General features: G+C 51.1%; 6 protein-coding genes across 6 annotated transcripts; 2 read left to right on the plus strand and 4 right to left on the minus strand.

Moving 5' to 3' along the window:
- Nucleotides 1–308: 308 nt before the first annotated feature.
- Nucleotides 309–2,074, minus strand: N7481_009898 (hexokinase family protein; the record flags this gene model as incomplete). The annotated part of the gene is made up of 2 exons (XM_057269117.1): nt 309–1,563; nt 1,620–2,074. 2 exons carry the CDS (start codon nt 2,072–2,074, stop codon nt 309–311), a joined length of 1,710 nt encoding a protein of 569 aa, XP_057119794.1.
- Nucleotides 2,075–2,568: 494 nt separating this feature from the next.
- Nucleotides 2,569–3,501, minus strand: N7481_009899 (isoflavone reductase family protein; the record flags this gene model as incomplete). The annotated part of the gene is made up of 1 exon (XM_057269118.1): nt 2,569–3,501. The coding sequence occupies one exon, from the start codon at nt 3,499–3,501 to the stop codon at nt 2,569–2,571; it is 933 nt and encodes a 310-aa protein (XP_057119795.1).
- A 360-nt stretch (nt 3,502–3,861) lies between these two features.
- Nucleotides 3,862–5,760, plus strand: N7481_009900 (uncharacterized protein; the record flags this gene model as incomplete). The annotated part of the gene is made up of 1 exon (XM_057269119.1): nt 3,862–5,760. One exon carries the CDS (start codon nt 3,862–3,864, stop codon nt 5,758–5,760), a length of 1,899 nt encoding a protein of 632 aa, XP_057119796.1.
- A 234-nt stretch (nt 5,761–5,994) lies between these two features.
- Nucleotides 5,995–7,872, minus strand: trpE (anthranilate synthase TRP2; the record flags this gene model as incomplete). Its single annotated transcript, XM_057269120.1, has 4 exons — nt 5,995–7,307; nt 7,380–7,453; nt 7,537–7,685; nt 7,765–7,872. 4 exons carry the CDS (start codon nt 7,870–7,872, stop codon nt 5,995–5,997), a joined length of 1,644 nt encoding a protein of 547 aa, XP_057119797.1.
- A 440-nt stretch (nt 7,873–8,312) lies between these two features.
- Nucleotides 8,313–9,352, plus strand: N7481_009902 (uncharacterized protein; the record flags this gene model as incomplete). The annotated part of the gene is made up of 2 exons (XM_057269121.1): nt 8,313–8,920; nt 8,986–9,352. The coding sequence occupies 2 exons, from the start codon at nt 8,313–8,315 to the stop codon at nt 9,350–9,352; spliced, it is 975 nt and encodes a 324-aa protein (XP_057119798.1).
- Nucleotides 9,353–9,963: 611 nt separating this feature from the next.
- On the minus strand, nt 9,964–11,986 carry N7481_009903 (WD40 repeat domain-containing protein; the record flags this gene model as incomplete). Its single annotated transcript, XM_057269122.1, has 4 exons — nt 9,964–9,990; nt 10,039–11,484; nt 11,606–11,754; nt 11,836–11,986. The coding sequence occupies 4 exons, from the start codon at nt 11,984–11,986 to the stop codon at nt 9,964–9,966; spliced, it is 1,773 nt and encodes a 590-aa protein (XP_057119799.1).
- Nucleotides 11,987–13,125: the final 1,139 nt, after the last annotated feature.

Below are 13,125 nucleotides of genomic sequence, written 5' to 3' on the forward strand. Positions count from 1 at the left end.
CCTAGTCAATGCACCGACTGAACCCCGTGGAGGGTGGCTGCGCAGAACCCATTCCCTCACCTGAAATGTTAGCCGGCTAGGCCTTTGCAGGATAATTGATGATTTCATTTCTTTTTGTTTAGATAGGAGGTTGATATATCCGTGTTATACGATTGAAGCTCCTATTGGTGGGTTGGTTTGTACGATAGATATACTGGTTGAATGAATTCCCTTTCGAGGATCTTGTTCGTATCATGTTTTTTTTGCGGGGACTTATGTATTTACAAATTCTATCGATGCATTGGTATGTCTCTCATATCTTCGCCTTCTCACATCTTCGTAGCAAAATATGGGATATCAGGTGCACCCATTTGGCTAGCCGCTTCGTCTTGGGGTGAGCTGATGATGCCGTTGATCTCCCCGGCCACCGTTCCGGCTAGAACTCCTACACCAATGATGCCGCCATCATTGGCTTCCCTGAGGAAGATGCTTTTCCCTCCACTCTGAGGCCCAGCGCTGATCAAAAGGCGGTCGATATATCGTTGTATTGTCTCTTTGTAGTGTGGATAATGTCGAATCACACCCCCAGAGACGGCCACGACCAATTCTTCGGGACCGTTCTTCCAACCCGGTATCGAGGTGCCGTTCTCAGGGAGCTTAGTGGCCGTGACAGACGACTCTTCCTCTTCATCCGATCCGGCTTTTGTCGGTGGGTCTAGCAGTTCCGTATTCTGCAGTCGAATTTCCCGCGTGCAGGCAAGAAGTCCAAGTGTCGCCGCTGCTACCAGGGCAGCAGAACGGTCCTGCACTGCGGCGGCTACTGAACGAATATGACCTGCATACTCGGGTGTCCATGCCCAATCGCTCGATTCCGGAGGTGGGATTCGTTCCGATAGCTTCCTCGCCAGTTTGTCGTCGGAATAGCTTGTTGCTACGACGAGGGAGAGGAAGTCAGTCGTTAGCTTAAACCTCTCGACCAGCTGTATTGGCAACGACTCCCGCGGTACCGCTTTAGTTTTATGAAACCATTCGTAGCAAATTATCCGCACAAGCTCGCCCATGTACCGCCCTCCAATAAGGTACTCTAATGGCTGGAATCCCGGGCGATCAGAATGAACGTCTAGTTCTTTATCCCAGTCAGTCACGATCCCAAGTTCTTCCAATGGCGCCGTTGCACCCCGAAGAGTCCATTCCGTTGAGACTACTGTGTTGACCGCCTCGGGGGCCTTTTCTCGGATATGTCGGGTCTTTTCTTCTTGTAGGTCCGCCAGCTTCATGGGCACGGCAGAGTTGCAGCCTGCACCGCAAATCAGGCCCATGACCACCCGCGTGTTCGGCAAAGCGCGGATGGAATATGCCAGCGATGCAAGAGTCGCAATAGTATCGTTAGTCATGACTGTGATTTTCAATTTGGGTAGACAGTATTTCTTCTGTCGTTTGGCAGGCATCTCAGCAGGGTCCTCGTCCGAGCGCCGTGTGTGGCACTCGTAGCCATCTAACAGGGCCTGCTGTAGATTAAGAGAGGCGCCGAGCGCAAAGCCCTTCCCGGTTGGTAGGAGAATTGCTTCATTGTGGAATTTTTGTCTGGTAAATGGGTTAATACATGACATGTGCCATGGCGGGGCAGATGGATGCGGTACTTAATGGGAAAACAGAAGGAGATACCCATAGCCACCTCGGACGGCGCATCGACCTTGGAATTCGCCAGATCATCGTGAATCACTTCGGCGATACAATCACCAATCCACGCAAAGAGCGACGTGGCTTGGTCTCGGCGCAGGCGGTCTTCAATAGGCCAGGCCTTCTCGAGTGTGCGGCGGACATGTGAGTGCTTTCCCACTTGCTCTTCCCCGAGTAGCTCGATAAAGGCGACCCGCAGGTAATGCAGACCCAGATACACAGCCAGATAACGACCTTTCTCTCGGCCAGTGGGCAGGCGTGTCGTCGCTGTCGGCGAGAAGAGCTCCGAGGAACTTGCGGCTAGCTCGCGATAGGTGAGTGAGAGACGTGAGGACAAGCTGTACAGCTTTTCGATATCATTCTTCAGAGGCTTAAGGAAGGCCTGTAGCGCTGGATCGGTCACAGTCCTTGCCATTGTAGCCCCGACACCCGTTCGACACAGGTCGTGGTCGATTCTGATGACTTTTGATCGGCCCGGCTAGCGGGGCTTACTAGCAGGCGGGAGGTTACATCTAGATGTAACAGTAACAACAAATATACTACAAAGTCGACATCAACAATGTAAAATTGTTTATGCTTAAATTCTAGGTTTTAAAATTTAGATACATACTAAATACAGCATGTTATCGACAGCACATATGGAATTGGTGTAATTACTGATGTCATCATTCATGGTTCTTCTGTTCGTAGATCTAGTAGTAGTATTCCCTGCCAGATCGATGATCAGCGTGAGCGATCACCAAAAAGAGCGTTTTGACTTTGATATACTACGTGGCCGGAAGTCACGGTGCCAAGGTGACATGAAACTTAATACAAGCTGAAGTCTTTTCCTAAATATTCTAAACATAATTGAGTGCCAGTGTTTATTGTATAGCTGAACTCGGCGAGATCACTAAACTAGCGTTGAGATCATTGCGGCGGCCAATCATAATCTTCCCATGGCTTTCCATTTGTACTCTTAGCCAGATCAGTAAGAGTGGACCACTCCCATAGCAACTGCTGAGGATTGACCAGCTCATTGTCGTCACCGAGACCTGCATCCGTATGGTCGATTTTGTCCTCTCCCGCCAGGAACCGCAAGTAATCCGCCGGGTCGGAAGACAGCTTGGCTGTCTTCTCTTTTTTGTATTCAGCAAGCGCTATTTCTGTCACTTCAATCTCTCCGGCCCCAGCAGCTCCCATGATGGAAGCAATCTCCGAGATAGAGCGCGTGTCACCACCAACATGAATAGTGCTCGGAGCTAGATCGCTTGGGAGTGTAGCCAACGCAGCGACTGCTTTTCCGACATCGCCAAGCGAGGTAAACGAGATTAGACGATCGGGCGGTCCAATGCTTTCGTACTTGCCATTTTTCGTGTCGAATCCGAACCAAGGGCCGATACTGTCTTCTAAGAAGAGACCGCAAAAGAGACGGCAGACCTTCATGTCCGGAATCAATTGTTGGCACAAAGCAAAATGTTTCTTCTTCTGGTCCCATTCGAGATGTGCAAAATCGTGGACATAATGATCGACTCCGAATTCAGAGGGGAAATAGATTTGCACCTCTGTTTGTGGCAGTGCTTGCAGAAGCTTCTCCTTGAAGGAATGGCCCGACGGCCCGACCGTGTTCACGAGGACTTGAACGCCTTCGAGAGCCTTGGCAAGATTGTCCTCGTCGTATTTGCGAAGAGTATAGTTCGTAGTTGATTCAAATCCATCAATACTGGAAGCTTCTTTCCGAGAAAGAAGAATAATGTCGGAGAATTTGCCGCGGAAGAAAGGAGAGAGAAAGGCAGAAGCGACATGTCTTCCCAGATGCCCAGTAGCTCCTGCAATGGCGACGACCGGTCGAGAGCTAAGCATATTGGGTGTTGTAGAGAGGAATATAATATATGAGTCAAGTTCGAACAAATATTAGTAGTATGCTAGTATGAATTACGGAGGGGCTGTGTTGTGGAAGTGCTGCTTAGCTATGCCCAGCGGAGCCTTTCCGTCCTCCGTCATCACCTAAAAATTGTGAGATTTGATTGGCTGTGAAGGGCTGTTTGTTTAAGTTGCAAATTCGACAAACAAACCATTGACCAATCACCGCGCAGACAGCGGGAAAGCATTCATGTTTGCAAGTTTACACTGTCTTTAGGGCATGCCAATTAAATAGACTCGGATTGGTCACAATATGAGGGTTTCCCTCATGCTAGAACGTTTTCTTTTACCAGATCAATCATGGCCACCGAATTCGCATCGGCAAAGCTAAAAAGAGCTCTGCTTCATCTCATCTCGCTCCAAAAAGAAGATGACACTGCATGCAGCCATTGCCAGTGTGGACACTCACACAAACGACGGGAGCAACATCTTCTTGACTCAGATACTTGGGACCAGCTGGAAGCTCTCCGTCGGATACTCTGCAAGCTGTATCCAGACAACGAAATCCCGCCTGAGATAGATGAGGATATTGATGAAGTGATCGCCTATCGAAACAGCCACACTCTATTGACGTCCACGACCTCCATTACTCCAAGTGTAACTCTCCAACATCCAGTCATCAAGGATGCAAATCCGTTCAGACTATCCTCCTGGAATGGAGATATCACCACCTTGACAGATGTTACGGCTATCGTCAACGCTGCGAATTCTGGACTCCTGGGATGCTTCATTCCCGAGCACCGCTGCATTGACAATGTGATTCATTCGGCTGCCGGTCCACACCTTCGCCAGGCGTGTCGCCTTATCATGAATTGGCAGACAGACCCCGAGCCTGCAGGGCTAGCCAGAACTACACCGGGATTCCATCTTCCAGCCTCGGGAGTTCTTCATACGGTTGGACCTCAACTGCGTCACCGCGAGACGCCCCAGCCCAATCATAAGAATCAGCTAGCCTCGTGCTATCGTTCTTGTCTGGATGCTGCAGAAATGCTGCAGCCTCTCCCAGACCAACGCAAAGTGGTCGCATTCTGCTGCATCTCTACCGGACTCTTTGCTTTCCCTTCTGACATGGCGGCACGGATTGCTGTGGATACGGTCAGAACATGGCATCTCGAGCACCCGATGACCAGCATAACAGATGTCATATTCAATACTTACTTGGAGAAAGATCAAAAGATCTACCAAAATCTGTTGCAATCACTGCAAAACTCTCAATTTGATGAGGAAAATGGCTCTCTAAGCTCAACATCAACATCAACATCGATAACAACGTCAATGCCAGCACGTCTACCGTCACTACACACAGCCGGAACCATCAAAGCTCGCACCTGGATAGAAGATGCCGACACCCTGGTAATCTCAGCAGGAGCCGGACTCTCTGCCGCAGCAGGACTGGACTACAACTCCCACGCCCTCTTCACAAAACACTTCCCCGCATTCCGCTCAAAGGGCCTACGCCGATTATACGATGTAATGGGATACAATGGCTGGAGCAGTGACGCCGAGAAATGGGGCTACTATTTTTTACATCTAGACATGGTGCGAAAATGGCCGGTATCGCCTATCTATGAGAGACTTCGTGATCTCGCGGCGCGATTTCCGAAGAAACATTTCATCCGCACTTCGAATGCAGATGGTCTCTTCGTGAAGAATGGGTTTGATGGAGATATTGTTGCGACGCCGCAGGGTCAATATCGCTTTTTGCAATGCTTTGATAAATGCCAGCCTGATGCATATGTTCTTTCGGATCCTCTTGTTGATGCCGCGTTGCCGTTTATCGACTCCGAATCTCAGGTTTTGATGGATGAGTCTAAGATTCCGAAATGTCGGCTTTGTGGTGGGGAGATGACGCTTTGTGTTCGTGGGGGAACGTATTTCAACTCTAAACCCTTTCGAGACCAAGAGCTCGCTTGGAAGAAGTTTTTGCGGGGGTTGGAGGACGAGAAAGATGAGAAATCATCACGTCTACCTAGAAAGGTTGTTGTGCTTGAACTTGGAGTTGGCCTGAATACACCTGGTGTGCTGCGATGGCCAAACGAGAACTTGGTCTCTCAGTCTCCGAACAAAACATTTCGATTGATTCGGATTGGCAAGGAAGCAGCCGGGTGTGTGCCTTGGGAACTTGAGGAGGAGAACCGAGCTGTTGGAGTTTCTGGTGATGTTGAGGCTGCTTTAGATCTTATCATTCCCTCCATTTGAATGGCTATGCATCCCGAAGTCTGGATAGATCTGAATAGAGAGCCTCGCGACCAAGCTGTTAGTGTTAATTGCTGATTCTCTACTCATGTACGAGGGCGTCAGCCGAAATGCAATGAGAAAAACAATACGTGAATCGTCAAAAATGGTTGACCATAACATCATGCTAGAATGCCCGAAAAGTGTCCCTGAAATCTAGAAATAATTTGTATCGTAGGATTTCTCCTATCCAGGTGCTCACTGGCTACCCTCCAAGCTCAGATACTTTTCTTCAGCACCACGAATACAAGCAATGTTAGCGCCGAGCTTATTGATTGTCTCCATATACTCGTCATATGGGTCCGAGTCGAAAACAATACCACCACCAGCCTGGAGATAGGCAACGCCGTCCTTGACCATCATGGTTCGGAGTGCAATGCAAGTATCCATCGCACCGGGTTCCTCGCTCGAGCCGTCGGTGTTGGAAATATTGTATCCAAAGTATCCGACAGCACCGGCGTAGACACCGCGCTTCTCACCCTCCAGCTCAGCAATGAGTTGCATGGCGCGCACCTTTGGCGCACCGGAGACCGTACCAGCGGGGAAAATCGATCGGAATGCGTCGAAGCGAGTTTTTTCTGGTCGTAGTACACCGGATACCTGCGAGACGAGATGCTGGACGTGGGAAAACTTCTCGACAACCATCAATCGGTCCACTTGTGTGGTGTTCGGGTCGCAAACTCGGTTTACGTCGTTGCGGGCTAAATCGACAAGCATGACGTGCTCGGCACGGTCCTTCAGACTGCCACGCAGCTCGTCAGCCAACGCCGTGTCCTCCTCCATGGTCTTGCCGCGTTTCACAGTGCCCGCAATCGGGTGAGTGATGATGCGACCTCGGTCTTCCTTGACAAGCAGCTCGGGGCTAGCGCCTACGAGCTGGAAATCCTGGCAATCGATGTAGAAAAGGTATGGGGAGGGATTGACGGTACGGAGATGGCGGAAGAGGTTGTAAGGGTGAAGAGTGGTGGGCCGGGATAACCGTTGTGAGGGGACGGTCTGGAAGATATCGCCCTTGCCGATGTGCTCCTTCAACTTCTTGACGTGGTTCTCGTAGCCCTCTTGGCCAATGTTGGATGTGTACTCCTGGTTCTGCTTAATAGGACCCTGCGGGGGCAAGGGTGTGCGGTCCTGCAACAGAGTTTCGATGGTTTTCTGGATAGCCGCCTGGCCCTTGCGATATTCGGTCTCGATATCGGCGTCGTTGGCGGGGATGGGGACATAGCTGACAACCTTGACGGTCTGGAAGAAATGGTCAAAGGCAACAATCGTGTCGAACAGCATGAAGAATGACTCTGGCACTCCCAGAACATCCTTCATGGGTCGGGCGGTCTTCGGCTCAAAGTATCGGACACAGTCGTAGCCCACATATCCAATGGCACCACCGGTCAAAGGCGGAAGTACCAGACCGGGAACCGACGCGACACGGTATTGGGAGAGTTCCTCCTCGAGATAGGGGAGAGGGTCGGCCTCGGGGCCATGGCCAGGACCAGTCTTGAGTACCTTTCTGGGGTCTGCAGAAAACGACGAGTGAGTCAGTGTCAATGGGTACAGAGTAAAAAGGGTTTGCGCGAGATATCACCCACCAGCACCGACGAAACTGTATCGCCCGATCGTCTCGGTAGTAGCAGCACTCTCGTATAAGAATGATAGTCGCGAACTGTATCATCTCGTTAATTGGTCGTAGCCCAGAGTTTCCCCGCGGCTCCCCGCAGGTGTGAGCAAGGGACTGTCACTACTCACTTCTCTGCAATCTTCAGGTATGCCAAGGTAGGAGTCAAAAGATCCGCCGGGATAGAGGCAGTAATGGGCAGTAGGTTCGGGGGAAATTGGGAGTTTCTCGACTTCGAGATGACCTCTTGCGCCGTCTCAAGCGACGGGATATTGGCGATCTGAGTCATCCGGGTGAGCATTAGCCAATTTGACCTGGAATGACCCCAGTGAAAGTCGCAGTGTAAGGATAAGTCTTACCGGAGGTGCCATGATCAGCTGGAAACCCTGTGGAGTGACTAAAGGAGCAGATAGAGCCGCGTGACAGAGGGAATTGGCGGTGGGAAAATGAAGATGGGATGAGTCCATTGAGTGTGGGGCTCTGGCGCCGGCTGCCGCAGAGGACGACCTCCCAGTGCCAACTATAATGCTGACCAGACGTAGCGGGTAGTACTCCGTAGGGAAGGATACTCCCAATGGAAGATGCGAAATACTAGATAACCTTTGGACTTTTTTTACTCTTTCTTATAAGAAAAGCCTCACCATTCAGCGAGCAAGACAGTGAGCAACTCCGTACCATCTAGAAGCACCGAAATGGGCTAGCGCGGGGCGATGTTATCGCAGAATCGCTTATCGATAGCCCTGGCTGAATAGCCCCGGTGGGATTGGAATGGCTGGCTGAAGCTGAATGAGAACCATACCAAGCCATACCGTCTTCAACTCCAGCTGGTTCACATCAATTTCATAGGAATGGAGTGTGGTGGTGGCAACCTGATCTGCACATATAAAAGCTCCTCGTTCAACACAAGATGATATCCTACAGCCAAAGAGCCATCCGTCGCGATGCCGACTCCCACGAAAAGCAGCCCGCCCTGTTCGATACGCTCGATGACCGCGATCAATCGGGATTGGAGACTGCAGCCCATGGCACTGAGTGGACCGAACATCGTTCCACTACAGAAACTCTGCAGATGCCATGGCCAAAGCGCCTTGAAGAACTTGCTCGCCGCACAGGCATGTCATCAACTTTCAGTTTGGATGAGGAGAGTGCGCAAAGTATGCATCACCATCTGGACGCGCTGGAGCGCATTCTCGGCGATTTCCCGCAGAAGCCGATGCAGGAGATCGTGCGGAGTCGGAGTCGGAGTCAAAGTGGGCGTTCGGGATCGGTTGCATCTGATATCACATCACAACCCGAAGAGTCAATACTGACGGCGCCGGATCAGAGCGATCATGATGGTATAAATAAGGAAGAAATGATATCCCAATTACAAGGTCTTATGAGCGAGGTTACTATCTTGAATGAGGAGGTAAATAAGCGGCGCAAGGAATCCAGCGAAATAAGAGACCTCTTTGAAGAGAGGTGTCGCGGATTGACGCGCACAGTGGCAGAATTGGAAGACGAGGTACTAGAATTGTGAGTTTTATCTGAAGTACTCGAAGAACGAAATATGCAGTGCTGATGTTCATAACTTCTCTCAGACAAGGGGATCTGGTAGAAGATTCGATTGAGCTAGAGGGGATACAAGGCACTGTGCGCGGACTTCAAGATTGGATCGACCGGTTGCGTGAAACGCAAAAGATGAGTCGCATAGCGCGTGATCGATCGCAGCAAGAGGCTCGGCGACGATGGGCGATCCGGAGAACTAGCCAAGACGTCGGCACGGAAACGGATGGAGAGATTGTTTTGGACGGCCTCACGGCCTGGATGCGCGGTTGGCGGGATGTTGAAGAGGGATTCCAGGTGCGATCACAGGCACGGCAGATGAAGAGAGAAAAAAGACAGGAGCAGCACTTGCGGCCAAGAGAAAAACTGGAGGAGATGTCTCGGAGATCCTGGCCCGGTTGAGTCTGGGACTATTTTGTGTATACTAGTACTTACTATTATGACGTTACGAGAGACAAGAGATAAAAGACAAGATCCAATCAAGTTCATAATGCATTTTTGAGCTTCAAAATTCACGAGAAACAGTGAGATTCAATCCACACCCCCAACCTCCCAAGAAGAACAAGAAAAATGACCACACTCGCCAGAAACCCGTATCGTTCGCCGTACCCAAGCCTATTCCCAAACAATGCATGCCATAATGCATTTTCTAAATTGAAGAATGTATATCCAGAGAAAGTATGTAAGAAAGGTGAAGAAGGGACCCCATTAAAGCTTCGATGGGATATGATGGGAGACTCTGCCAGGCGTCAAACAGAATGATGTTGGCCTCTGTCGAGTGATTCGCCCGCAATCACCTTGGTAGCAAAGGCATGGCGGAAAATCCCGTATCAACACCGCTCGAGGATTGGTGGTAAGGTATCAATTAGTTCGGTTTTATGGCCCTTCGCCGCACCCGTAAGAACAAAGAAATAGCAACATATTGCTGCTAGTGAAAGGAGGGAAGGGAACAGCTTAAAATTTGTGTAGTAGCACGTGCCCAACCGTTCAGATGGGAGAGCCAGCTACCCTAGTCACCGCTGAAGATTGACGATGGCCATCTAGAAGAGTTAGCATCCGCAGAATTTTCCTGGGAGTAGTGCGTTTACCTGATCGCCAAAGCCATACGCGAGCTTCTTGCCGTCGTGATCCCAAGATAGATCTCGATCGGGGACCGGTGCTGCATGACCGTTCTGTCCATTCGTGGGGTGATCGGGGTCTTCCTTAACTTGTTCTGAGCTGGGAGCCGTCCATGTGGCCATGGGCTCCCCGCCACGCTCGGCATTCCAAATGAATAGCTTCTCCTGACTCACTGCGCAGAGAGCATATCCGTCTGGCGAGAAGCTGCCAGCTAAAGCAGGGGTTGATGAACCTAGGCGCAGGCGGTGGATGCGTTTATGTTGTTTCGAGTCGAGGTCCACTTCCCAGACATGGACAAAGGTATCGATCGAGTAAGAGGCGATTGTGATTGTGGAGTTTTGTTGTGAATGTGGTTCTGCAGGTCGAATATCAATTGCGGTGATTGCATCTTGGTGGGCATTTTCAATCAAAATATCATGTGTCGGAATCCAAATGGAGGAAGTTGTAGAGCTTGCGGCAACTGCAACAGAGTATGATGAAGTGTGGGCAGAACGAACGAAAGCCCAAGCGGTGTCGGTGTCCCGAGAATTGAAGGTCTTGGTCAGGCGGATGTTACTGTCCACTTCACACTGGTAGACAGCCCCATCTCCGCAAGCGAAAACCAGATTACGTCCGCACCAGGCCAAGTCATAGACGTGACTGTCGATGGCCTGTGGGGGAGGGTACACATCCGGCCGGCGGCTGTCATCCCAAAGAGCCAATTCCGAAGATCGTTCGTCAGATGCAACGACGACCAACTGTGGACTATCGTCGGACCAATGCAGACCACTGATCAAACGTGGGAGATCAGGAAGGAGATCCACAACATTACCTTCGGAATTATACATGGTAATCGCTCCCTTCTCCATATCGCGGATGGTAGCCACGGCCAATTTGGAGCCAACGGCATCCCAGGCCACGCCGGATACATAGGCACTGGTGCCTTTCAGGTCGAGGAATCGATTCTGTTCGGGGGGCGAGGATAATGATAGCTTCCATAAGCTGCAGGAGGTCTCGCCAGCAGCGACGAGTAGGGTCGAATCCCGGGGGCGCCAGCGAGTGGTCATCACGTGATCATTGGCGTGCAGGAGGGCGGTGTCTGGCGCCAAATCGGCGGCCTTGGCGGGGGAGATCTGGACGCCGGCGCTGCTGCCGGTTGAAAGGGTGGGTTCCGGGGCCTGCTCCTCGGCCCCCATGCTCACATCTCCATCGCCATCCACAGAGCCTTTGCTCTCATCGTCCACTTCCATAGACTCATCGCCATTCGTCTCCTTGCGCGGCCTGGCATCAAGTGAGTGTCCATTGGTTACGCGGTCACGCGCGGGCTCCGCCGGATGGTCTGTGCCAGCGTCATCCCGGCGCTTCAAGGCATTGGCCTCGAACGGCTCCGGCCCGAAAAAATAGTCAGTGGGTGTGAAAGTAATGGGGTTTCCCTCCTGTAGAAATCCAATTAGGTCTGTGTAATTAATAGAGCCGCCTAGATATGCGAAAGGAAGAAAAAAGGACGAAGTTGAACTAGAGAAGGCGGCTCCAAAGTGTCGTGTCGCGCGCACATACCTTGTCAAGCGAAGACTCCAGTTCGTGGTACTGCAGGCCCTTTTGGACCAGCGAGACCAGGGCATGGGTTTTGATGTGGCGCGCAAAGGGAAGACTCTGCGGATCCGGGAACCATGCGCGCTGCAGAGAGACAGCAGCATCACCATGACCTGTTTGGAAGAAAAAAAGAGGGTTGGTTAGATATGGAATGGGATGGGATGGTGGTGGTGATCCCAGGGTGGCCGCGCTACGAACCTGATTCTTGAAGATACCTACGGGGAAGCGGGTTAGATCTGCGGGAGGCGCATCGGAGGAATTGGAGAATCGGGGGATGAAGAAAGGGAAGACATACCGCCATATTAAGTAGTTGACGTGATGGGAGGTAAGGTCGGGTTGTGCCATGACTACATGTGCGACCATTCAAAGCGCCGACCATGCCAGGGGCGAAGGGAAGCTGGAAGGTCAAACGCCTGAAGGGAAAATCGAAAGTGGAGGCGTGGAGATGAGCTTCAGGAACGCGGGCGGAAGCCGAGTCCGGCAGAAAAGGGGGGGTTGGAAGGTTGGAAGAGAGAGATGGAAGAGAAGGGAAGTGGTGATGTTGGCAGGATGGAGATCAAAGATGTAGACGGGAGATCGGGGTAGGGACCGAGATCGTGGAACATGAAGATCAGAATATGGGAAGAAGAAGGGAAGAAAGGGAAGAAGGGTTGAACATTCAAGTTCCCGGTGACAAGAGCTTAAGCGCACCAGCCACGAACCAGGACCAGTAGGAGCAAGACCAATTCTGGAGACTAGACCTGGCAGACCCCCAGAGCCAGAGGCAAATCGCTCGCTTGGCTCAGCCGCAGAGTGTGGCTAGTTAGGGTGGTACTGTGGCTGGGGCGGCTAGCGGGGCTGCCGATCGTGGAAGGACTAAGTAGTATGGAGGATTGTATGCTAAGCATGCCCGCGGGTAGTACTTGTCTACTCGTGTCTGCACGCACCCGGTCACTCTGCAGGGCGGCAAATCTGGTGGTCGGGGCGCCTAGCGAGTCGGGTTCCACTAGGAGTATGGTACAGCATAGTACCAACTATATAAATTGGCTACTGCCTGTGGCTAGTATATATGTTATAGTTATATGTCAAAGTATATTAGGTACTAGTAGTACTAGTAGTATCATACTTGGGCCTAAGACTGGTGTCTATGCTAGCCTGGAGTATTACTACTACGACTACGGTAGTGCTGAGGTAACTAGTACAACTTAGTACTCCAGCATACGCCAAGAGCCGCTTTAAGCAGGCACCGCGAGACTAGGACCAGCCCTAGGAGCCATATAGTGTTCAAATCACCACACTCCTAGCCCATTAGTATATATGTATACTACTAGCACTAGTACTAGTAGTATAAGCCAAGCTTATCAAATAGAATTTATCCATGGATACGAGTAGTATTCTCGATAATTAGTGTACTTCACACATAGTTATACTTCTAGTACTAGTTATGTAGTAGTAGTAACCACGGCCAACCACGGCCAACCACGCCTACCGCTGCGGTATACATC

Source organism: Penicillium waksmanii (genome assembly GCF_028829765.1).
Source record: "Penicillium waksmanii strain IBT 27052 chromosome Unknown utg000008l:1.0-5622682.0:1.0-5626561.0, whole genome shotgun sequence".
NCBI lineage: Eukaryota > Fungi > Ascomycota > Eurotiomycetes > Eurotiales > Aspergillaceae > Penicillium > Penicillium waksmanii.